Source organism: Scyliorhinus torazame, chromosome 16 (genome assembly GCF_047496885.1).
Source record: "Scyliorhinus torazame isolate Kashiwa2021f chromosome 16, sScyTor2.1, whole genome shotgun sequence".
In the NCBI taxonomy this organism is placed as follows: domain Eukaryota; kingdom Metazoa; phylum Chordata; class Chondrichthyes; order Carcharhiniformes; family Scyliorhinidae; genus Scyliorhinus; species Scyliorhinus torazame.
This window is the reverse complement of record NC_092722.1, coordinates 98,590,527-98,613,991: the sequence shown is the minus strand read 5'-3', so window position 1 is coordinate 98,613,991 and position 23,465 is coordinate 98,590,527. Positions and strand designations below refer to the sequence as shown.

Sequence of the window (23,465 nt, the reverse complement as noted above, 5' to 3'; positions counted from 1 at the left end):
TGGGGCAATTTAGCATGGCCAATCCACCTACTCTGCACATTTTGGGTTGTGGAGGTGAGATCCATGCAGACATGGGGAGAGTGTGCAAACTCCACACGGACAATGACCCGGGGCTGGGGTCAAACCTGGGTCATCGGCACCGTGAGGCAGCGGTGCTAACCACTGTGGCACCGTGCCTCCCTCAGCCTTTTGAATTTAACACCACGGGCTTTCTTCATTTAGACTGGCATAATTTCTACATATTTCTGCCATTCAAGTGCATCAGTTAAATCTTTATTCCAGTTCATTAGGTCTCCAGGAGCTTGGTAAACAGATTTTTACTGTCATTTATGAGTGAGTCCTGGTGGCCTAGGCAGAGAGCAGGAGGATGAGAAGTGTGCACAGAATACTCTCCTCCACTCCTTATCCCTGGGTTCAACAGCACCAGCTAGCCTATCATACAAGTCTGGACAGTGATAGCTGGTTAACTTGCCAATTATTAGAATCTCAACTGCTGAGATAGTGGTTTCCTTCATGCAGCCATAGCTCTTCCGCAGGAACCCTGGTGAGAGATCCTCACTGTATCCCAGATGAAGAGTAGACTCACTCATTGTGCTGATTGAAGATTCTGTGCATGGAGTTTATAGACAAAGAGGGCAAAGGCAATTTCCAATATAAATGTATATTAAATCAGATATTATCAATGTTGTTAATGTGTGGCTTGATACACAATCAATAATGACAGTCGTGAAATCATTCACAAATCGTTCCAATATTAGCATTTATTACCAAGTTCTGGAATTCATACAATGCACAATACCAAATGAGAAAATACTGGTGAAAGGATGTTAAAAGCATCAGTTTTCCTGCTCATCAGGCAATATCCCTAATTTCTAATTTTGATTTCATCTGCTGTGAAAAGCCGTACAAATCCAATCAATGAATCTCAAAAAAGGATAGCTGTTTAACATCCTTTTAAAACCTTAAAATTAAATTCACAGCAATGCTTTTAACTGTTAAATACCTTAAGAAAATAATATTTTCTATGGAATAATTCCACGTATGAACAAGGTCACCTCAAAATTCAAGTGATCAAAATCAACACAGGGCTGCAGACCAAACATTAGCAGGAATGTTTCTGGGCACTCAGGTTATCAGAGGGTAACAAAGAAATGCAGGTTATGAGTAAAAGAAGCAGTATACTCCAAGTCATTCAAAGTAAGTTTAAACAGCGGAGGGGGAGGGGGTTGGCAGGTGAGAAAAACACCAAAACAAAGCCAGGCAGTTTTAATAGTGAATTAATTTTGATTGGCTCCCACATTTTACAAGGGTCAATATACATTTTAGAATTCTTTGCCAACTTCTGGCAAAGTACCATTTCTGTCTTTTTTTCCTCCCTTGTGTCTGCTCTGCTTGTTACAGGGCTCTGAATAATTTAACACTGCCACATAAATGTAAACTGTATTATGAACATCACTTCCTGGAGAGAGTTCTGGAAGGGGAGGAGAAGGACATGAGCATTAGCAGTTGGTTCCCATTCTGAATTCAAATCCAGCTTTAGGGAGAAAGTAGCAAGTTCCCACACGAAGGCGCAAGTGCAGAACACTGCCCAGAGAACTCCCATCTGTACTGAGCTCAGGCATTTTGGAGGCTAAAATAACCATCCAAACACAAGCACATCCCCCCTCGGCTAAACAGCATGATTGATCTGGCTGTGCCAGATTCCACTTCTTCCAATGTAGAAGGCTGCTCCTTGATGAGCGCTTCATACAAGGAAAGACTTCGATACTGTACCTGCAGTTTGCAAATACTGCAGATTTAACAATTCAAGTTTACTAACCAATCTGCCATTACTTTGTGCTACTGCTCTCAACATCAACTAAAATTCAGACAGCTCTCAGCACGCAGCAAGTCTGGTAAAATCTCAGCGAAGTTTGCATTGGTGCCTGCCCTTTGCCCGTACGGAAGTGGAAGTGTGGTGAGTACACACCAAGCTACCGGCAACTTGTGATAAACTAGTGATTGGTTAGAAATGGCTATCAAAAACGGAAAATGTGCAGTCTATTCGTCAGCTAGTGTTAAATTTGAGCCCTAAAAAATTTTTTCCGATAGACCCAATGGTCAGGCTTCCTCCATCATCCTTTCATTTGCCAATAGAAACAGGACCTGACCAGCTGCAAGGATGATCTCAGAACATGGCTCACTCAGCTCCTGCTTACTGCAAGTGTCTTTGTGTCGACAGATCCAATGTTTTAGTTCTTTTTACCCTTGTTACCAGATGAATTTCAGTTTGTTTGCTGCATTTGAGACTATTCCCTAAACTGAGAATAGGTTCTTTGTTGTGGATCCACTTTTGCTAGACGTGTCATCATGTGACTGGTAACCAATAACAGCTTTCAAAGAAATTCCTAAACGTTCTTTGTACAATTGCCTGTAAAATACATTTAGTTTGTTTAGAAAATAGAAACAACAACACCGAGTGAAAATCAAAAGCATTACTGGCATTTAATGTGACGTGCTATTCTGGAAGAACAGAAGAAAGTGGAGTTGGTTCATGGATTTATCAGCACCTGAAGAAGAGGTTAGTTTTAGACGAAATGTCTCGGAACTGGGATGCTGGGTCCCACCCAAAGTGTTAATCTGTCTTTGTACCTATCAGTTGTTGACCTGCTTTTATCAGAGAATTCCAGTTTTGTCTTCTCCCTTTATCACAGCTTACCTACAGCGATGGCTTCTTTCCCCTCCATCAGACTGGCACTGGAGGTCTGTAGCAGCACACCTCATTTCGCATTAGCCCACCAGCACTTTTGTAAAGATGCTTGGCTGAAGCCTGATAAGTACACTGATGAGCCAAACTGCACAGTAGGTCCCAGGCTAAAGCCCTGCTTACTGCTTAGTTAGCTCACTTCTAACTGGGTCAGCAATTGTGGACATACACTGTGCCACACTGACCAAGCAGGGGAAAAAAAATAATTGCAGCCCAGCTCTTGTTGATTATTCAGTGAATTCCGCTGGTTATCTGCAGAGGACAAGTGAGGGCACCACCCCAAGGGAGGTGGTTTGGAACTGCCCAACAAGAGGTGGCACCATCACGACAGAATATTGAGACAGTGAACTAATCCAGAATATTGATACCGTGAACTAATCCAACACATATCTTGGCCTAATTATAAAGTTCTGGGCAATACTCCCACCCCTTTTATCAATCAGGGTGACTTACCTGGGGTCAACTCAGCTTCACAAGAAAGGGTGGATCACCTCGCATCCCCCCATATAAGGGGGAAAAGGGGAAGATGCCAGGGCTCAGTGCTACAGTGCTACCAGGGCCACTGTGCTACGTTTTGTGGAACTGCCCAACAGCAATACTGAACAGTGCTGGGAAGCTGGTGAATTACACAGATACGATACAGCATGGAAACAAGCCATTTGGCCCGAGCAGTACATCTGGGTGTTCATCCCATTTACCCACCCGGTCCCTGTATCTCTCCAATCCCGTTGCTAATCCAATCTAAATTTGAATGTTAACACTTGCAGGCTCAATCAGTAACCTAGGATGGAAATTTCACAACTCTCAAGTGTCTCCGGTTCTCGGTTCGAAAATATAAATTTTAACTTGCATTTCCACAACCTCATTCCAGATCCCTCAACTGGTCTTTGACATGTACTTTAAGAATTTTAAACAGTTGCATCAGAATTAACAAGTAACCTGTTTTGATGCAATGAATAAAGACTCAATTTTTACAATCTCTTTGTATTTTGATGTCCTTTTAGGAAGGGCACACATAGTGGGAAGACCTAAAATAGAGCAAGAGGGAATGGAAAATAGAAATCACAGCATTTAAAAAAAAAAAATATAGGTATCCAATCATTTTTTCCCAATTAAGGGGCAATTTAGCGTGGCCAATCCACATCTTTGGGTTGTGGGGGTGAAACCTATGCAAATACGGGGAGAATGTGCAAACTCCACACAGACAGTGACCCAGAGCAGGGATTGAACCTGGACCTTCGCGTCATGAGGCTACAGTGCTAACCACTGCGCCACCATGCTGTCCTGAAATCACAGCATGATACAGAACCCCACCCCCACACCCTTCAATACAGAGGCTTACAGCATTGGCACTTACCCTATTGAAACAATTGCTTCTCTGTTTTGGCAGTTCCCTGTCCAGATTGCTATTTTGTCACCTTTCGGCCTGACATTTACAACAGCTCCGCACACCTCGTCACTCGACTCATCAAAGGCCTCCCCAATCAGGCACAGGAGCTAATGCATGGGATAGAAAGACAATGGACAGTTACACACTACACTCAATTTTTCCAACAATTCCAAATGTGCTGCAGGTAGCTAGGCCACCAGCAACGCAGAAAGCCTTCGACTCTGCCATCGTAAAATATGTTAAATTCTAAAACATTCTTTCATGAGATGTTCGTACTTCTATTTGTTGCCCATCCCATTTAAGGGTCATCTTGACATGCATAAATACATGCATAGGATGGGAATAGAGGGATACGAACCTCGGAAGTGTGAAGGTTTTAGGTTAGACAGGCAGCATGGACGGCGCAGGCTTGGAGGGCCGAAGGGCCTGTTCCTGTGCTGTATTTTTCTCTATTTTATCCCGATCACCCTTCAGAAGGTGACAGTAAGCTAATGGTGTGCTATGAAACACCCAGAGGAGATTCATCATGTTGAGACAGCTCAAAGCTGGAGAAGGAGGAGCGAGCAGAGATGGCAAAGTTGGTGAACAAGATCATGCGGGTGGATAGGAGGTACGCGGTGCCCCGGAGGTGGGATTGGTGAAGGAGAGGCAGAAGCTCCAAATGGAATTTGGGCTGGTATCCACAAGAAAGGCATTGGTGCAGTTGCGGAGGGCCAGGGGGGACAGTGTATGAGTACAGGGAGAAGGCTAATAGGGCGCTGGCCCACCAGCTCAGGAAGCAAAGGGCTCCGAGGGAGATCGGCAGGGTGGAGTGGTATTGGACCCCATGGGGGTGAATGGGGTATGAGGTATTCGACAGGAGGCTTTATGAATCGGAGCCCCGGCTGGGGGGGTGGAAGGGGGGGGGGATATTTTCAGGACGAGCTGGAATTCCCCAGAGTGGAGCAGGGCCTGGTAGAGGGGCGGGGAGCACTTAATGGACTGGTGGAGGTGACAGAGGGCATGGGGGCAATGCAGGCAGGGAAGGCCCTGGGCCCGGATGGCTTTCCAGTAGAATTTTATAAAAAGTTTTCGGGAGACCCAGGGCCCCGGTGGTGAGGGCATTTAATGAGGCAAGGGAGACGGGCGAGCTCTCCCCTACGTTATTGCAGGCCTCAATATCTCCGATCCTGAAGAAACCATCCACATTCAATATCACTATTGAATGTGGATGGCAAGTTGTTGGCTAAGATTCTGGCTTCGCAGATTGAAGACTGTGCCGGGGGTGATGTGGGGCGACCAGACGAGATTTGTAAAAGGAAGACTAACATCAGGCGTCTGTTAAATGTCATAACGATGCCCTTGGAGGGACGGAATATGGAGGTGGTGGCTGCGATGGATGCGGAGAAGGCCTTTGATCGGGTAGAGTGGGAATATTTGGGGGAGGTATTGGAGCGGTTCGGGTTTGGGCAGGGATTTGTGGATTGGATTTGATTATTGTACTAGGCACCGGTGGTGAGCGTAAAAATGAATTGGGTGGACTTCCAGTGGCGACCATGCTGTGAAAGGTCGCACATTTAGCAGCTCACGCTGTTTTTTAACGGCTTTTAAGCTGGAATGCCGCAGAAATGTTTTCTAATGTAAGTGGATAAATGTGAGAGGAGGAGAAGGCCATGGAACTACGCTTAAAAAGTAATCGCAAAAGAAGGAATCAAAAGCTGGTTGGAAGTGAGGATCTGAGCTTGGTGGTTGCAATGGCAGAGAAGCCAGGTCCAGCCCCGCCGGCTCAATGGTCGATGGATCAATTGGTTACATACCTGTATGAGAAGTTCGCCCGGCATCATAAGGCGTGTGCGGAGGACCTGAACAAGGTGGTAGCCTCGATTAAGGGGACTCTCAACCGAATGGAGGTGACAGTGACGGTCCAGGGACAGTCGATCCACAAGCTACAGGAGCAGGCGACGGAGCAAGAGGAGCAGTCTACTGGAATGGCACTGCAAACTGGCATTTTACAGGATCGGCAAAAGCGGCTGCTGGAAAAGGTGGAAGACCTGGAGAATCATTTCCGCAGGCAGAACATTCAGATAGTCGGTCTGCCAGAGGGAAAGGAAGGATCGGATGTCGGGGCGTATGTTGTGAAGATGTTCGAGAAAATGATGGCGTCAGAGGAATTCGAAAGGCCGTTGGAGGTGGACCGGGCTCACAGGGCACTTATGCGCAAGCCCCAGGGTCGTGAGCCCAAAAGGGCAATGGTGGTGAGGCTGCATCGATTGCTGGACAAGGAACGCATCATGAGATGGGCTAGGGAGACAAAAAGGTTTGTATGCAAAGAAGCCGAGATCCGGGTCTACCAAGACTTGGGAGCAGAACTTGCTAAATGGAGGGCGAGTTTTAATAAAGTTAAAGCGGCCCTGTATGCAAAGGGAATAAAATTTGGGCTGCTCTACCCGGCCCGTCTTTGGGTAACCTACGAGGACCGGGAACTATATTTTGGCTCGCCGGAAGAAGTGGTGGTCTTTATGAAAGACAACAACCTGGGGGACCCATAAGGACTTTAAAAAAAAAGAAAAAACTGGTCAGTAGCGATTTAAATCAAAACGTTCTGTGGTGCACTGTAACTTGAGTTGCGATGACCGAGAAGAGAAGGATTTCTCGGAGTTACCTAACTTTGACCTTTCAGTGTATGTACTAAGGCACAATTTCTTCATTTTTTTTGTGTAAAAAAAGAGAAGAGAGAAAAAAAATGGAGGGGTGTGAAGAAATGTTCTCAAATTGAGTTTCTCTAAGAGGGAAAGACATCTGTTTGAGTTTTTACATGCATACTTTTTCTGTCTTTCCATTTATCCTGTTTGTTTTCACTTCCATTGTTTGGGGCTGTTTGAAGGTGATGGGATTGATAAGATAAAGGGGGAGGGGTGGGCCATTGAGCTTAGACCTTAAGTGGTGTGTTTGCTTTCTGTGCTTGGTGCCATTGTTTTGAAAACTTGTTAAGAGTTTGGGGGGGGAAAGATCCAGCAGCTGGTAGACTTTTAGGTGCCAGGGGCGCGATCCGCTAGGCTAGCTGGTAAGGCTGGCTTATGGAAGCGAAGTGGGGGGTGAGCTGATAAGTGATATTGGGGGGGGGGGGGGGAAGAGAGAGAGAGAGAGAGAGAGAGAGAGAGAGAGAGAGAGAGAGAGAGAGAGAGAGAAAGAGAGAGAGAGAGAGAGAAAGAGAGACTGCTGACGATTAGGGGACTTCCAGGAGGCAGGAGATGGAGACTAGATGGCGGTTGCTGTCGAGGGACGGATCTGGGGAGGTGCGGGCAGGGAAAACCCCGAGAGTAAAGGAGGCACTCCTGGAGCGGAGTCACGGAGAGGGGGGCCCTGCCGTTCTCGCTGGCTCGGTACTCTACAAGCCCTGTGGTGGTGGCAGCCCCAAGGGTGTGGGGAACAATGGAGGCAGCACATGAGATTGGCATCAGTGTGGTCTCCGATTTGTAACAATCACCGGTTTATCCAAGGGAGGCTGGATAGGGGCTTCAGGAGGTGGCAGCAGGCAGGGATTGAGAGATTTGGGGATTTATTTATACAGGAGGGCATTCCGACCTTGAAGGCACTAGAGGAGGAGTTTGAGCTACCAGGCGGGAATGGATTTCGATATCTTCAGGTCCGGGACTTTGTCTGGAGACAGGTTCCAAGCTTCCCTCGCCTCCCCGAGAGGACTACAGGATAAGGTGATGTCAAAAACTGGGACTGGAGAGGGGTGGATTTCGGAGATATACAAGGAGTTGATGGAGTGGGAGGGGGCCCCGATCAGGGCGGTGAAGCGGAAGTGGATAGAGGAGCTAGGAAGAGCGCTGGAAATGGAAAAGTGGGAAAAAGCCTTGAAGAGAGTCAATTTATCCTCATCCTGTGCCAGACTTAGCCTGGTCCAGTTCAAAGTGGTCCACAGGGCCCACGTGACGGTAGCCCGGATGAGCAGGTTCTTTGAGGTGGAGGATAGATGTGGGCGGTGTGGGGTAGCCCGGCTAACCATGTGCATATGTTCTGGGCATGTCCGAAGTTGAGGGGATTCTGGCAGGGATTTTCGGGCGTCATGTCAGAAGTTGATCAGCAGTAAGGAGAGAGAGAGAGAGGGGGGGGGAGAAAATAGGAGGCATGGCAATGTTAGATAAGGACAGGGAATTCAGTTTGCGGGTAATTAGGGAATAGGGCGTGGGCAGTGGGGGACATTGTTTTTTAGGTTTTTTGCGTGTGTCGGCCCACGCGGGTTTTCTTTTTTAAAATGTTAATGTGTTAGACTGTGAAAATTACAAATGCTTCAATAAAATATTTTCTAAAGAAAAGAAATGAATTGGGTGAGTTTGGGGTACTTTACGTTGTACCATGGGACGAGGCAGGGGTGCCCACTCTCCCTGTTGCTTTTCGCCTTGGCGCGAGAGCTACTGGCAATGGCTCTTAGAGCATCTAGGGGTTGGAAAGCGATTGTGTGTGTGTGTGGGGGGATGGGGGGGGGTTGCATAAGGTTTTCGCTATGTGCGGACGACCTGTTGCTGTATATATAGGACTGACTGGAAAGCATAGGGGATGTTATGGACATGTTGGTGGAATTTGGCCGGTTTTCTGGGTACAGGTTGAACATTGGGAATAGTGAGGTCTTTGCGTTCCAGGCGAAGGGGCAGGAGAGGAGGCTGGGAGAGCTGCTGTTTAAGGTAGCGGGAGCCAGTTTCAGGTACCTGGGCATCCAGGTGGCGCGGGGATGGGAGCAATTGCACAAGTTGCATCTGGCTCGGCTGGTGGAGAAAATGAAGGGGGAGTTTTAAAAGGTGGGATGTGCTTCCTTTGGCTTTGTCGGGGCGGGTGCAGTCTGTGAAGACGACTGTGCTCCCGAGATTTTTGTTTGTATTCGAGAACTTCCCGATTTTTATCTCCAAGGTCTTTTTTAGGAAAGTTAACATGTTGATATCAGGATTTCTTGGCCTTTAGGCTAAGATGAGCATGGGATCAGGTGTAATAACTGAATCTGGTATGTCTCTCTTGTGGGGACCATGAATTGGATTCAATTTGAGTTGGTTTTTGCAGCAGGCAAGGAGCTGGATTAGGGGTTCGACACTGTCCACACACTCAAATTTGGGCACTACGGTAGCATAGTGGTTACCACAGTTGCTTCAACGCTCCAGGGTCCCAGGTTCGATTCCCGGCTTGGCTCACTGTCTGTGCGGAGTCTGCACATTCTCCCCGTGTCTGTGTGGGTTTCCTCCGGGTGCTCCGGTTTCTCTCAGTCCAAAGATGCGCAGGTTAGGTGGATTGGCCATGATAAATTGCCCTTAGTGTCCAAAAAGGTTAGGTGGGGTTACTGGGTTATGGGGATAGGATGGAGGTGTGGGCTTAAGTAGGGTGCTCTTCTCAAGGGCCGGTGCAGACTCGATGGGCCGAATGGCTTCCTTCTGCACTGTACATTCTATGAAATTTGTGTGGGCGTGGAAGGCCCCATGAGTAAAGAAGGCGCTGTTGGAGCGGGGACAGGGGATGGGGGGGCTGGCCTTGCCATATTTAATGAATTATTATTAGGCGGCAAATATAGCCATGGTAAGGAAGTGGGTAGAGGGGGAGGGGGAGGTATGGGAGCGGATGGCAGCTTCGTGTAAGTGTACTAGTTTGGGGGCATTGTTGACAGCGCCTCTGCCGTTTTCACCGGTAGACATGCCACAAGTCTGGTGGTAGTGGCGGCCAGAGGGTGTGGGGACAACAGCGGCAGCACTTGAGGCTTGAAGGGGCCTCGGTTTGGGCTCCGATCTGTGGGGCTCACAGGTTTGCTCCGGGGGGACTGGAAGGGGGTTTCAGGGTTGGTGGCGGGCGGGGATCGAGCGGTTCGGAGATTTATTTGTGGGGGGCAGCTTCCCGAGCTTGGAGGGGCTGACAGGAGTATGAGCTGTCCAGTGGAAACAGGCTCCGATACTTATAGGTTCGGAATTATGTGACAAAACATGTGCCGTCCTTTCCTGATCTGCGGCCCCCAGAGTTGCAGTATAAGGTGCTGTCGAAAACAGAGGTTGGAGTGGGCAGGGTGTCAGAGAGATATAAGGAATTGATGGATTGGGTGGTGCCCCGATAGTGGGAGGAGGAGCTTTTGGGGGGGGGGGGCTGGAGGCTGAGTTATGGGAGGAGGCTCCGAAGAAGGTAAATGCGTCCTCTTCGTGCGCCAGCCTGAGACAGCTCAAACTTCATCTGCACAATTCCATTAAACACTTCAGGACAGACATCACATGGAGAAGGTTCAGAGTAGAGCTCCCTGCACACTGTCTCATAAGGCACTGCAGAACAGCATTCAAGTGATGAACATCCAATCCTCACACTGATCATTCATGAGATCCAAGATTGCTAATGTTGCTAAATGTCATTCAGTAGATGCAGGTTACAAAACTGGAGTTCAGTTGAGATAGTCCAAAACCAGTCACTCAGACTCCTCTCTGTCAGAGAAGACACCCTGGATTCATTTGGTCCTTGAAGAACTGATGCCAACCATTGCCACTCTTAACTTTATACAGATGGCTTCATTGCTGCCTGGTGAAAATCTCAGACATTCATTCAATGGAACAGATTCATTTTCAACCTTGCATCTTCGTATATCTAACAGAGAATTTTTTTTTTTTTTTTTTTTATATAATCGCAACCAATTAGCTATTAACTTTATTGTTATATCTTAAAAATGAGTACCAGGAATGATAGACCAGTTAGCATAATACCAGTGATAAGCAACCTAATGGAATTATTTTGCTCAAAGATACAATACAAAAACTTTTAAAAACCAAAAATGATCAAGGATAGCCAAGGCAGATCACGTTTGATCAGCCTGACTCAATTCTTTAAAGTATTAACTGATAAAACAGATAAAGGTAATGAAATATTCAGATTTGTGCTCAGGAATTGGAAATGCAGAGGGCAGCACGGTGGTGCAGTGGTTAGTACTGCTGTCTCACGGCGCCAAGGTCCCAGATTCGATTCCGGCTCTGGGTCACTGTCCATGTGGAGTTTGCACATTCTCCCCGTGTTTGCGTGGATTTCACCCTCACAAAACAAAGATGTGCAGGGTAGGTGGATTGGCCACGCTAAACTGCCCCTTAATTGGAAAAAATTAATTGGGTACTTTAAATTTTTTTTTTAAAAAAGGAATTAGAAATTCAGGGGCAGCATGGTGGCACAGTGGTTAGCACTGTTGCCTCTGTGCGCCACAGTGCCAGGTTCGATCCCAGCTGGGTCACTGTCCGTGTGGAGTTTGCACTTTCTCCCAGTGTCTGCGTGGGTTTCACCCCCACAACCCAAAAGATGTGCAGGGTAGGTGGATTGGCCAGGCTAAATTGCTCCTTAATTAGAAAAAATGAATTGGATACTCTAAATTTAAAAAAAAAAAATTGGAAATGCAATTACATTCGGTCCCGGCTCTGGATCACTGTCGGTGTGGAGTTTGCTTAATTGAAAAAAATGTATTGGGCACTTTAAATTTATAAAAAAAGGGAAATGCAATTACAATTTCTGGGGACAGCTGCAATTTGGGAGATACAGTTATTAGATGAGGATGGCAACAAAATACAGAAATAGAAAAATAAACTTGCAGAACAGACGTGTAAATTCAATATAGATAAATGTGAGGTAGTACATTTTGGTAAGAGGAATATAGAAGTCATGTACTCCTCGGAAAGCAAGTTGATACAGGGTAGAGAAGCAAAAGAATCTATGGGTGCAGATACACAAATCGCCAAAAATAGCAACACCCGTCAATCAAATCATCAAAATTGTAAACCAAGCGCTGTGGTTCTTTTCCAGAGGGATAAAATTGGAAAACAAAGAAGTTACGTGAAAGTTGTATAGAATCTTGGTTAGACCAGACTTGGAACATTGTGCACAGTTCTGGCCTCTATGCTTTATTTTTTTAAAATATAAATTTAGAATACCCGGTTAATTTTTTCCAATTAAGGGGCAATTTAGCGTGGCCAATCCACCTAACCTGCACATCTTTTGGGTTGTGGGGGCGAAACCTATGCAAACATGCGGTGAATATGCAAACTCCACACGGACAGTGACCCAGAGCCGGGATCGAACCTGGGACCTCGGCACCGTGATGCAGCAGTGCTAACCACTGCACCACCGTTTATACTTTAAAATGAATATAGAGGCACTGGAGAAGGAGGAAAATAAGCAAAAAAAAAAAGATTTATTACAATGATGCATAACTGAGAAAGAACACTCATCAGAAAAGGCTCAAAAAAAGGGTAGGGTTCTTTTTTCTCGATAAGCAATGATTCATCTGATAGATTATGAATGGGTTTGATAGGCCAAACTCAAAGATGATGTTTCTTCGTGGGAGAGTTCAGAAGCAGTGACCATAAATGTAAGATCATCCCCAATAAATTCAATGGAGAATTCAGGAGGAAATTTCTTAGCCGAAGAATGATTAGTTTGTAGATTTTGCTCTTACGGAGTTTATTTTTTAAATTTAGAGTACCAATTCATTTTTTCCAATTAAGGGGCAATTTTAGCGAGGCCAATCCACCTACCCTGCACATCTTTGGGTGGTGGGGGTGAAACCCATGTAAACACAGGGAGAATGTGCAAACTCCAGAGCCGGGACCGAACCTGGGACCTCAGCGCCATGAGACAGCAGTGCTGCGCCACCGTGCTGCCCACCACGGAGAGTATTGAGGCGAACAGCATAGATGCTTTGAAGGCTGAGCTAAATAAGGCAGAGGAAGAAAAGGAATAACAGGATATGCTGACAGGGTGAGAAGCTCATATGGAGCATATATTCCTCAGCACAAAACAAGTGGATGAAAAGCCGTTTTCTGTGCTATAAACGTCAATGCCACTAGAAAACTGTATAACTGGCCCATTTATTTTATTCCAGTACCAGGATTGGCAGGTTTAAAAGAATACAAGCCAATTATAATCAAGCTCAAAATTCAGGACTCTACAAGGGTTGCCCAGAGTGTAGTCTACATGGCAGGATTTATTCTCCAAGAAAGCATCAATTACCGTTTCCAGCCAATATCGGTCCAAGTCATTGTGCCTCTGTTGCTTGTTAAGTGTCATTAGCCACCTTCCTCCTTTTTTATTTTTATCGTCTTCCCACATCGGTTTAATACCATCCTGTTAAAATAGCCGCATGTTAATGAGCTGTATGTATGATTTCACTAATAAAACAGTGCATTGACAGGAAGCACAAAATTAAACAACATTTCCCGTCAACCTCCCCAAGACCTGTCCCAGTCTTGAAGCTCGAGCCATTTCAATACAAACTATTCATCCAGAGTTGTTTCAACTGGTAACTTCCTCCACGCATTTTATTCAAACTTGTATCAAAGTAGGTTACACCAAATAAACACGCCTGAAAACATTCTTCGCAACAATCAGCTATACAGTTTGTACAGATTTTCCTCCTTTTTCACCCACCCCCCTGCGACGAACAGCTCCTCAAACACGGTCACAAACATCCCCCACCTTTTCTCAAACTCCCCTGCTGAGCCCCTTAACTCATACTTTATCTTATCTAACCGCAGGAAGTCATACAGGTCACCCAACCATGCTGCTACCCTCGGTGGCGATGCCGACCGCCACTCCAGCAAAATTTGTCACCGTGCAGTCAGAGAAGCGAAGGCCATGACATCGGCCTTCATCCTCTCCACGAGCTCCGGCTTCTCTGAAACCCCAAATATTGCCACCAAAGGGTCCAGGTCCACTCCCTCCTCCACTATCCTGGCTCCACTAGTCCGCGAACACTCCCGCCCAGAATCTTCCCAATTTTTCACAACCCAAAACCATGTGCGCATGATTCGCTGGCCTCTCACACTCATCTGCTATCCCTTGAAAGAACCCACTGATTCTCGCCCGAGTCATTTGCACCCTGTGCGCCACCTTAAACTGTATCAGGCTCATCCTTGCACAAGAGCAGGTCCTGTTTACCCTTCGCAGTGCCTCACTCCATACTCCCCAACCGATCTCCATTCCCAACTCTGCTTCCCATTTCTCCTTGATCTTCACCACCCGTTTGCCTCCCTGCTCAATTCTTCCCTCCCCTTCCACATCCAGAAGCAGCAGTCGCTCCAGCAGGGTGTATCCCAACAATCCAGAGAACCACTTCGAGACCTTTCGTGCAAAGTCCCTAACCTGTAGATACCTGAACTCACTACCCCTCGGCAGCTCTACCCTCTCCTTGGCTCCTCCAGACTGACGAACCCTTCCTCGAAATACAAATCCCTCACCTTGACCTGCCCCACTTCCCTCCACCTCCTGTATACACTATCCATCCCCCCCGGCTCAAACCCATGATTCTCGCACAGCGGCGTTAGCACCGACATCCCTTCCACCCTAAAATGCCTCCTCAGCTGATTCCATATCTTCACTGTGGACTGCACCACTGGGCTCCCTGAATACCTACTCGGAGCCATTGGCAATGCTGCCGTCACCATAGCCCTCAAACTAGACCCCTTAAAAGATTCCTCTAGACCCACTCTACCCCTTCTCCCCCCCCCACCACCACCGCACCTTGTCCACATTCGGCACCCAATAACGATGAAGCAAGTTTGGCAACGCCAAACCCCCCTGCTGCCTCTGTAGCAGGCTCCTCCCCACCCTATGCACCTTCACCACCCATACAAAGTCAGAGATGATTGTGTCCACTTTTCGAAAAAAGGCCTTTGGTATAAGGATCGGGAGAGCCTGAAAGATAAACAAGAACCTCGGCAGAATATTCATTTTCACCACTTGGACCCTCCCCGCCAACGTTAAGTGCAGTGTATCCCACCTCTTAAGATCCTCCCTGGCCTCCCCACCAGCTTATGGAGCCCCGTCCATTCCCTCGCTACCTGAATCCCCCAAGTACCTAAATCTATCCCTCGCTACCGTAAATGGCATCCCCCCTAAATTAGCCCGCTGTGCCAGCTCATTCACCGCGAATCCTCGCTTTTCCCTACATTCAACTTGTATCCAGAGAACCCTCCAAACCTCCCAACAGGCCCATAATCCTTCCCATACTCTCCAACGGATCCGAAACATACAGCAAGAGGTCATCGGCATAGAGCGACACCCCATGCTCCCTCTGTCCCCTCATTATCCCCTGCCACTCTGCCGACCCCAAGAGCCATCGCCAATGGCTCTATGGCCAGCGCAAACAGCAGCAGCGACAGCGGGCACTCCTGCCTTGTACCCCTGTTTTAAGTCAAAGCTTCGTGAGCTCATATCATTCGTCCCCACCCTCGCTCTTGGCGCCACATACAGCAACCACACCCATGCCACAAATCTCGGCCCAAACCCAAACCTTCCCAAAATTTCAAACAAGCACCGCCACGCCACCCGATCAAATCCTTTCTCTCTCAGCGTCCATGGAAACCACCAACTCCGGTACCAGAGCTCTCAACAGATTGATCACCACATTCAACAGCCGTCTTATATTACTCGCGAACTACCTGCCCTTCACGAAGCCTGTTTGATCTTCTGCAACCCCACCCCAGGGACACAATCCTCCATCTTCCCCGCCAACAACTTAGCCAATATTTTCACATCCGTGTTCAATAGTGATATAGGTCTATACGACCCACATTCCACCGGATCCTTCCTTTTTTGGGGGATTAGTGTGATTACTGCCTGCTTCATCGTCTCCGGCAACTCCCCCTTCTCCAGTGCTTCATTAAACGCCCCCTACAAACGCCCCCTGGTGCCAGGTCCGCCGCAAATTCCTTATAAAATTCTGCCGGGTACCCGTCCGGCCTTCCCCAACTTCATACCCCTGATACTATCCAGCACCCCCCTCAGCCCCAGAGGCTCCTCCAATGCCTGCCTCTTTGCTTCCTCCACCTGGGGAAATTCCAGCTCGTCCAGAAACCACCCCATGTCCCCCTCCTCGCCTCCTGGGTCTGCCTCAAAAAGTCCCTGGTAATACTCTCTAAATGCCTCATTTATCTTCTCTGGCTCTGACACCACATCCCCAGCCCCAGTCCGGATCTTCACTATTTCCCTGGACGCAGCTTGCCTCCGTAGCTGGTGCGCCAGCATGCAGCTCGCCTTCTCCCCATACTCGGATTGCACGCCTCTTGCCCTACGTAGTTGCCCTCTCCGTTGTTAAGCCTGTCACATTGCCCTGCAACGTTTTCCTCCTCCCCAATCCCTCCACGGTGGGCACCCTCGAATATTCCCTGTCCATCTCCACTATCTCGCTCATGTTATGGGTCCGGGTTTACAGAACCCCAAAGTGTTTCATGGAGTTCAACCGACCCACAACTTTTAATAGATTGTGATGTGGGAAGCACACGGCATACTCTCCAGGTGTGATACAGCAGAGATGGACAGATGGTTTTTAAAACAAAACAATGTTTATTCTATGAACTCAAGTTAACCTTTTAAAAACAAACATTGAATATCTTAACACCCCCATTACTTCAACGATAATCCCAAAAGACTACAACACTAAATAATCCTTCAAACTGTTCCTTTAAACATCCAAAAGACTTCAAACCTTCAAAAATAATAACACATTAGGTTACATTCAACATATTTATGCTCTTTGGATTGCAGACATCAACAAACCAACTCTGTGTTTCTTCCTGCAGCTCTCAGCAAAACACAGACACTCCCAGCTGCCTTCTCAAACTGAAACTCAAAAAAGCAGAAGTGAGCTCAGCTCCCCCCACCCTCTGACATCACTTCAGTAATATGATCAGCTCCATTTCTTAAAGGTACATTGCTTAAACATCCATTTCTTAAAGGTACTCTCACATGACACTCAGTAGACGGTCATGTTCCGCCCTCCTTTCCTTATTCGCACGAACCATAAGTGAAATCATTTCTCCCCGGACCACTGCCTTCAGTGCTTCCACAAAAATTCCCGTCAAGTTACATAGGACTTTGGTTAGGCCACATTTGGAATACAGCGTGCAGTGCTGGTCGCCACATTACCGGAAGGATGTGGATGCTTTAGAGAGGGTGCAGAGGTTCACCAGGATGTTGCCTGGTATGGAGGATGCTAGCTATGAAGACAGGTTGAGTAGATTAGGATTGTTTTCATTGGAAAGACGGAGGTTGAGGGGGGACCTGATTGAGGTCTACAAAATTATGAGAGGTATGGACAGGGTGGATAGCAACAAGCTTTTTCCAAGAGTGGGGGTGTCAATTACAAGGGGTCACGATTTCAAGGTGAGAGGGGGAAAGTTTAAGGGAGATGTGCGTGGAAAGTTTTTTACGCAGAGGGTGGTGGGTGCCTGGAACGTTTTGCCAGCGGAGGTGGTACAGGCGGGCATGATAGCATCATTTAAGATGCATCTAGACAGATATATGAACGAGCAGGGAACAGAGGGAAGTAAATCCTTAGAAAATAGGCGACAGGTTTAGATAAAGGATCTGGATCGGCGCAGGCTGGGAGGGCCAAAGGGCCTGTTCCTGTGCTGTAATTTTCTTTGACACCTCCCCATTCTGATTGAACTCCACATAATCCCTAATCGCCAACTGCACCTTATCACAAAAACCTCCATCCGCCAACAACCCCAAGTCAAACCTCCACCCCGGCCTCTGCTCTCGTCCCATACTGAACCGAATATCCAGCCAGTGGGGTGCATGGTCCGAGATAACTATCCCTGCATACTCTGCCCCCTCCACCCCAACCAAAATCTCCCGACTCACTACAAAGTAATCAATCCTCGAATACACCTTATAGACATGTGAAAAGAAGGAATACTCCCTTACCCTGGGTTCTGAAAGCTCCATGGATCCACCATACCCATCCTCTCCATAAACCCCCCACAGCTCCCTTGCCATTCGCACCCTACCATCGACCTGGGGCTCGATCTACCCACCCTCGTCTCCAGGACACAGTTAAAATCTCCTCCCATGATCAACTGGTATGTGGCCAAATCCGGGATTGCTGCCAGCAACCCTCTCATAAAACCCACATCATCCCAATTTGGGGCATAAACATTTGTCAACACTACAGGTGCCCCTTCGAATACCACACTCACAATCACATATCTCCCACCTGGATCCCTCACCTCCTTCGCACTCACAAATCCAATTTTTCTGCTCATTAAAATCGCCACACCCCTCGATTTCAAATCAAACCCCGAGTGAAAAACCTGCCTGACCCACCCCTTCCTTAACCTAACCTGGTCCTTCACATGGAGGGTGTGTCTCCTGCAAAAAGACAAGCCCCGCTTTCAAGCTCCTGAGGTGCGCAAACACCCGCGACCGTCTAACCGGCCCATTCAGCCCCCGGATGATCCACGTTACCAACCTTACAGGAGGCTTGCGCCTCCAGTGTGGCCAAGATTGGAGGCAATTGCTCCTTAATTGGAAAAAAAATAATTGGGTACAATACATTTTTTTAAAAATGATCTAGTTGAACAGCGGCACAGATTCGATGGGTCGAATATATCTTATGGTCTCATATATCTTCTGCTCATATATCTTATGGTCTCTTACAGTGCGCTGATTTTGGAGTTGAACTGCCCACAGCAATGAGCAACTCTGGGAGCCACCCCATACACTCAATGAGACATATCAGCCTTTGGTTTGATCACCAGCTTGTGCGGAGCAAGTTGGAAGCTGCAAGGTCCTGCACCCAATGTTAAGCTTCAATTGAATTCTGTGCACTCACATACTAATAGTGCACATATTAAAGTAAAATTGTTTATAATTTTGTCAATAGATCTGATTCCAATTGATTTGCGTCCCTATATGCTCCAGGAAGTGAATCCCATCAAGAAAACAGAAAATGAATCAAATTATTACTGCTGCTTCTTAGTACAAAACATCACTTTTGCTGCCAAACTTGATAAAAATCTCTTACCTTAAACAAACAATAATCACACCCAAACAAAAGTTTACTAGGCTGCTGTATATGATTATATAACCTATAGAAAGAAAACAAATGTTAAATAAAAATAGCAACAGTACCCAGAATAATATCCAGTGTCAGTGCTTTGCGAAAACTTATTACCATCTCCTGAAATTTGTGGTCTTCTCCCTTCTGACCATGCATCACAGAATCCTGTGAGCATCCTTCACACCTTGCGGTAGCAGCTTCAATGAATCAACCACTGATTCCACAGGATCCTCTCCTGTGCTGTGCCCTTGAACTGATCAGTTATCTTAAATCCCCGGTGTCTCTTCCACTTCCCTCATCACATTACCTCATTAACTATGTAATGTATTGCACCACATTAACTCCGCCATCCAACCTATCCAATGCATTATCCCTCCCATTTCCTGCTAGAAGTTATCATCATCTCGAACATGATGCTCACTAATGCTTTACCCACAACAGCAGAGATTATTGGAACCATAGTTTCCCTGGTTTGTAGCTTTGTCAATCCTGTGGCACTAAACCGGTTAGCCAAGGAGTGTGGCAGCAACTTGCCAAGTTTTTCTGTAAACTATTTCAGGTGCCCTTGTAAGAAATCCATTTGGGCCGAGTACTTTGTCTCTCTTTAACCTTCTTCATCCATCAGTTGCCACCTTAGAACATAGAAAATACAGCACAGAATAGGCCACGACGTTGTGCCGAACTTTTGTCCTAGATTAAGAACAAATCAATTTACACCCCAGCATTCTAACGTAATCCATGTACCTATCCAATAGCCGCTTGAAGGTCCCGAATGTTTCCGACTCAACTACTTCCACAGGCAGTGCATTCCATGCCCCCACTAATCTCTGGGTAAAGAACCTACCTCTGACATCCCCCCTATATCTTCCACCATTCACCTTCCATTTATGTCCCCTCGTAATGGTTTGTTCCACCCGAGGAAAAGGTCTCTGACTGTCTACTCTATCTATTCCCCTGATCATCTTATAAACCTCTATCAAGTCGCCCATCATCCCTCTCCGTTCTAATGAAAAAAGGCCTAGCATCCTCAACCTGGCCTCGTAAGACCTACTCTCCATCCCAGGCAACATCCTGGTAAATCTCCTTTGCACCTTTTCCAAAGCTTCCACATCCTTCCTGAAACGAGGCGACCAGAACTGCACACAGTACTCCAAATGTGGCCGTACCAAGGTTTTGTACAGCTGCATCATCACCTCACGGCTCTTAAATTCAACCCCTCCGCTAATGAACGCTAGCACACCATAGGCCTTCTGCACAGCTCTATCCACTTGAGTGGCTTTCAAAGATCTATGAACATAGACCCCTTATAAGCAATATTACTGTATAGCAATATTAGCAACAGGGGAAAGAACAGTAGCTGTAATGGTAAAGAAGATTGCAGATTGCACGGCGCTCCCTCTCAGCTTACTGGGTAAACCATGGGCAGTGAACTATTGAATCAAATCGATAGACAGCCTGAGCTTGTTCTCAGCATATTCTTGCAGAGAGAGGATTCAGCCAGCCTTTTCCCACTGTTCAGGAATCCCCTACTGAAAGGCCTGTCCCTGCCTATTCCGGAGATCACAGCTGACCTGTATCTCAACTCCATCTACCCATTTTACTGCTGTAATCCTTAATACCCTTTGTCTAACAAAAAACCGTGCAATCTCTGCTTTTTAAGTTCTCAATTCACCCCCAACCTCAGCAGCTTTTTAGGGGAAAGTTTCAGATTTTCACAAATCATACTTACGCCCAAAAGTCTTCAACAGTATCAAATTTAGCAATAAGTCGCAAGTTCTCTGTCCAACCTTTGGTTTTATCGTTTTTAAAATACCATAAAGCCCATCTGCAATGGAAAGTGATAGAAACAGTTAGAATCCAAAAACTTCAAGATTATTATATCATATTAATAGGGGGTCAGAACCTTACAGGCACTAGCATCAGATTAACAAAGAGCCAGAATCCTCAAGGACTCTGTGTCAGATTAACAAAGAGACCAAATTCTCCAGGGATCAGTGTCAAATTAACAAGGAACCAGAATTTCCCAGGGCTGAGAGTCAGATTAATAAAGTGCAGAATTTTCCTGGGATCAGTGTCAGATTAACAAGGAGCCAGAATTCTCCAGGGATCAGTGTCAGATTAACAAGAAGCCAGAATTCTCCAGGGCTGAGTGTCAGATTAACAAGGAGCCAGAATTCTCCAGGGATCAGTGTCAGATTAACAAGAAGCCAGAATTCTCCAGGGCTGAGTGTCAGATTAACAAGGAGCCAGAATTCTCCAGTGCTGAGTGTCAGAATAACAAGGAGCCAGAATTCACCAGGGGTCAGTGTCAGATTAACAAGGAGCCAGAATTCTCCAGTGCTGAGTGCCACATTAACAAGGAGCCAGAATTATCCATCGATCAGTGTCAGATTAACAAGGAGCCAGAATTATCCAGGGATCAGTGTCAGATTAACAAGGAGCTAGAATTCTCCAAGGATCAGTGCCAGATTAACAAAGAGCCAGAATTCTCCAGGGGTCAATGTCAGATTAACAAGGAGCCAGAATTCTCCAGGGATCAGTGCCACATTAACAAGGAGCCAGAATTCTCCAGGGATCAATGTCAGATTAACAAGGAGCCAGAATTCTCCAGGGATCAGTGTCAGATTAACAAGGAGCCAGAATTCTCCAGGGGTCAGTGCCAGATTAACAAAGAGCCAGAATTCTCCAGGGATCAATGCCAGATTAACAAGGAGCCAGCACCCGGCCAACTGTAGCATCCAGGTTAACAGGGGCTGGGTTTGCAAGGGAGTCAATGGAATTTCTTGCCTTAAGATCCTGAACATATATTTTACTTTATACTGTAGACCTTCCTTGTAATGTTAACCCTTTTGCTTTATAAATACAAGTGGCCTTGCAGTACGCTACGTTTGCCAATTCATTTTCACCTCGTTCCCATGTGAAAAGTTGGACTCAATGCCACAATACAGAACCTGCCATTTATCACTAAAGGGGATTCTCAGGGACATTAGTGTGGGTAACAAAGGAAAACATACTGTGACAATGTGAGGTTGGGTAAGGATGAATGAAAATAAGGAAGTCTTGCTGCAATTGTACAGGCTTTGGCGAGACCACATCTGCAATTCATTGTGCAGATTTGGTCTCTGCATCTCAGGAGTTCTATATTTACACTGGAGCTAGTACAGGAAAGGTTCACGCGATTGGTTCCTGGGATGGGAAGGTTATTTATCCTGTGATGAGAATGGATCTATATTCTCTGGAGTTAAGAACAAGAGGTGATCTCACTGGAACATACAGAATTCTGAAGAAGGTTTGACAAGATTGTTTCCCCTGGCTGGAAATCTAGAACATGATGGAATAAGGACCTTTAGGACTGAGCTAAGGGGGATGTCTTCACGCAGAAGGTTGCGAATATCTGAAATTCTTTACCCCAGAGGGCAGTGGAAGTTCCATCGTAGAATATATTTAAGGCTGGAATAGACAGATATTTGGTCTCATGGAATCAAAGGATATGGGTAGGGGGCACGAAAGTGGAGTAGAGGCAAGAGATCAAGCATGATTTTTGTTTGAATGGCAGGGTTGTGTATCATGGGCAAATTACATCATTGTGGAGGGTGAGATAATGGCGGAAACCATTCAAATGTCCTACAGGAAAGAGGAGAATTTGTGGAAGCATGATTCGGTTGGGAGAAAATTGGCATATCAGGTGTTTTTTTTTAATGTTCCCAATGGGGGAGGTGTCCAGAATCACATGTCACGGTCTGAGGATATGGGGTAGATCATTTGGGTCAGAGATGAGGAGAAATTTCTTCACTGAGAGAGTGGTCAGCCTGTGGAATTCATTACCACAAAATGTAGCTGAGGCCAAAACATTGTATGTTTTGAAGAAGCAGTTAGATATAGCACTTGTGGCAGGGCAGTACGGTGGCACTGTTGCCCACGGCACCAAGGACTCGGGTTCGATCCCGGCCCCGGGACACTATCCGTGTGGAGTTTGCACATTCTCCCCGTGTCTGTGTGGGCCTCGCCCCCACAACCCAAAAGATGTCCAAGGTAGGTGGATTGGCTATGCTAAATTGCCCTTTAATTGAAAAATAAGAATTGGGCACTCTAAATTTATTTTTAAAATAAGATTTAGCATTGGGGCAAAAGGGATCAAAGGATACAGGGAGGCAGGCGGGATTAGGCTTTTCGAGTTCTCCAGGGCTTGGTTTGGAATGGATGTTAGGGAACTTGGGGAAATAAATAGTGATGTCTTGAGGAATGTACATATTACAGAGAAGGAGGTGCTGGAAGTCTTAAAGCGCATCAAGGTAGACACATCCTCGGGACCTGATGAATTGTATCCCAGGATGTTGTGGGAGGCCAAGAAGGAAATTGTGGGTCACCCAGCAGAGATATTTGAATCGTCGACAGCATAGGTGAGGTGCCTAAAGATTGAAGGGTAGCAAATGTTGTGCCTTTGTTTAAGAAGGGCTGCAGGGAAAAGCCTGGGAACTGCAAACAAGTGAGTCTAACGTCTGTGGTGG

General features: G+C 46.6%; 1 protein-coding gene across 2 annotated transcripts in view; it reads right to left on the bottom strand.

Moving 5' to 3' along the window:
• Positions 1-741: 741 nt before the first annotated feature.
• The window catches only part of eif4e1c (eukaryotic translation initiation factor 4E family member 1c), a 50,577-nt gene continuing 27,853 nt past the window's right edge, over positions 742-23,465 (bottom strand). For both annotated transcript variants that reach the window (XM_072478777.1, XM_072478778.1), the window contains exons 3-7: positions 20,687-20,782; positions 18,922-18,985; positions 13,125-13,238; positions 4,104-4,243; positions 742-2,410 (exon numbers count right to left, since the gene is read on the bottom strand). In XM_072478777.1, the coding sequence (XP_072334878.1) occupies positions 2,296-2,410; positions 4,104-4,243; positions 13,125-13,238; positions 18,922-18,985; positions 20,687-20,782 (529 nt within the window). In that variant the 3' untranslated portion in view covers positions 742-2,295. The remainder of the gene's footprint in view (positions 2,411-4,103; positions 4,244-13,124; positions 13,239-18,921; positions 18,986-20,686; positions 20,783-23,465) is intronic.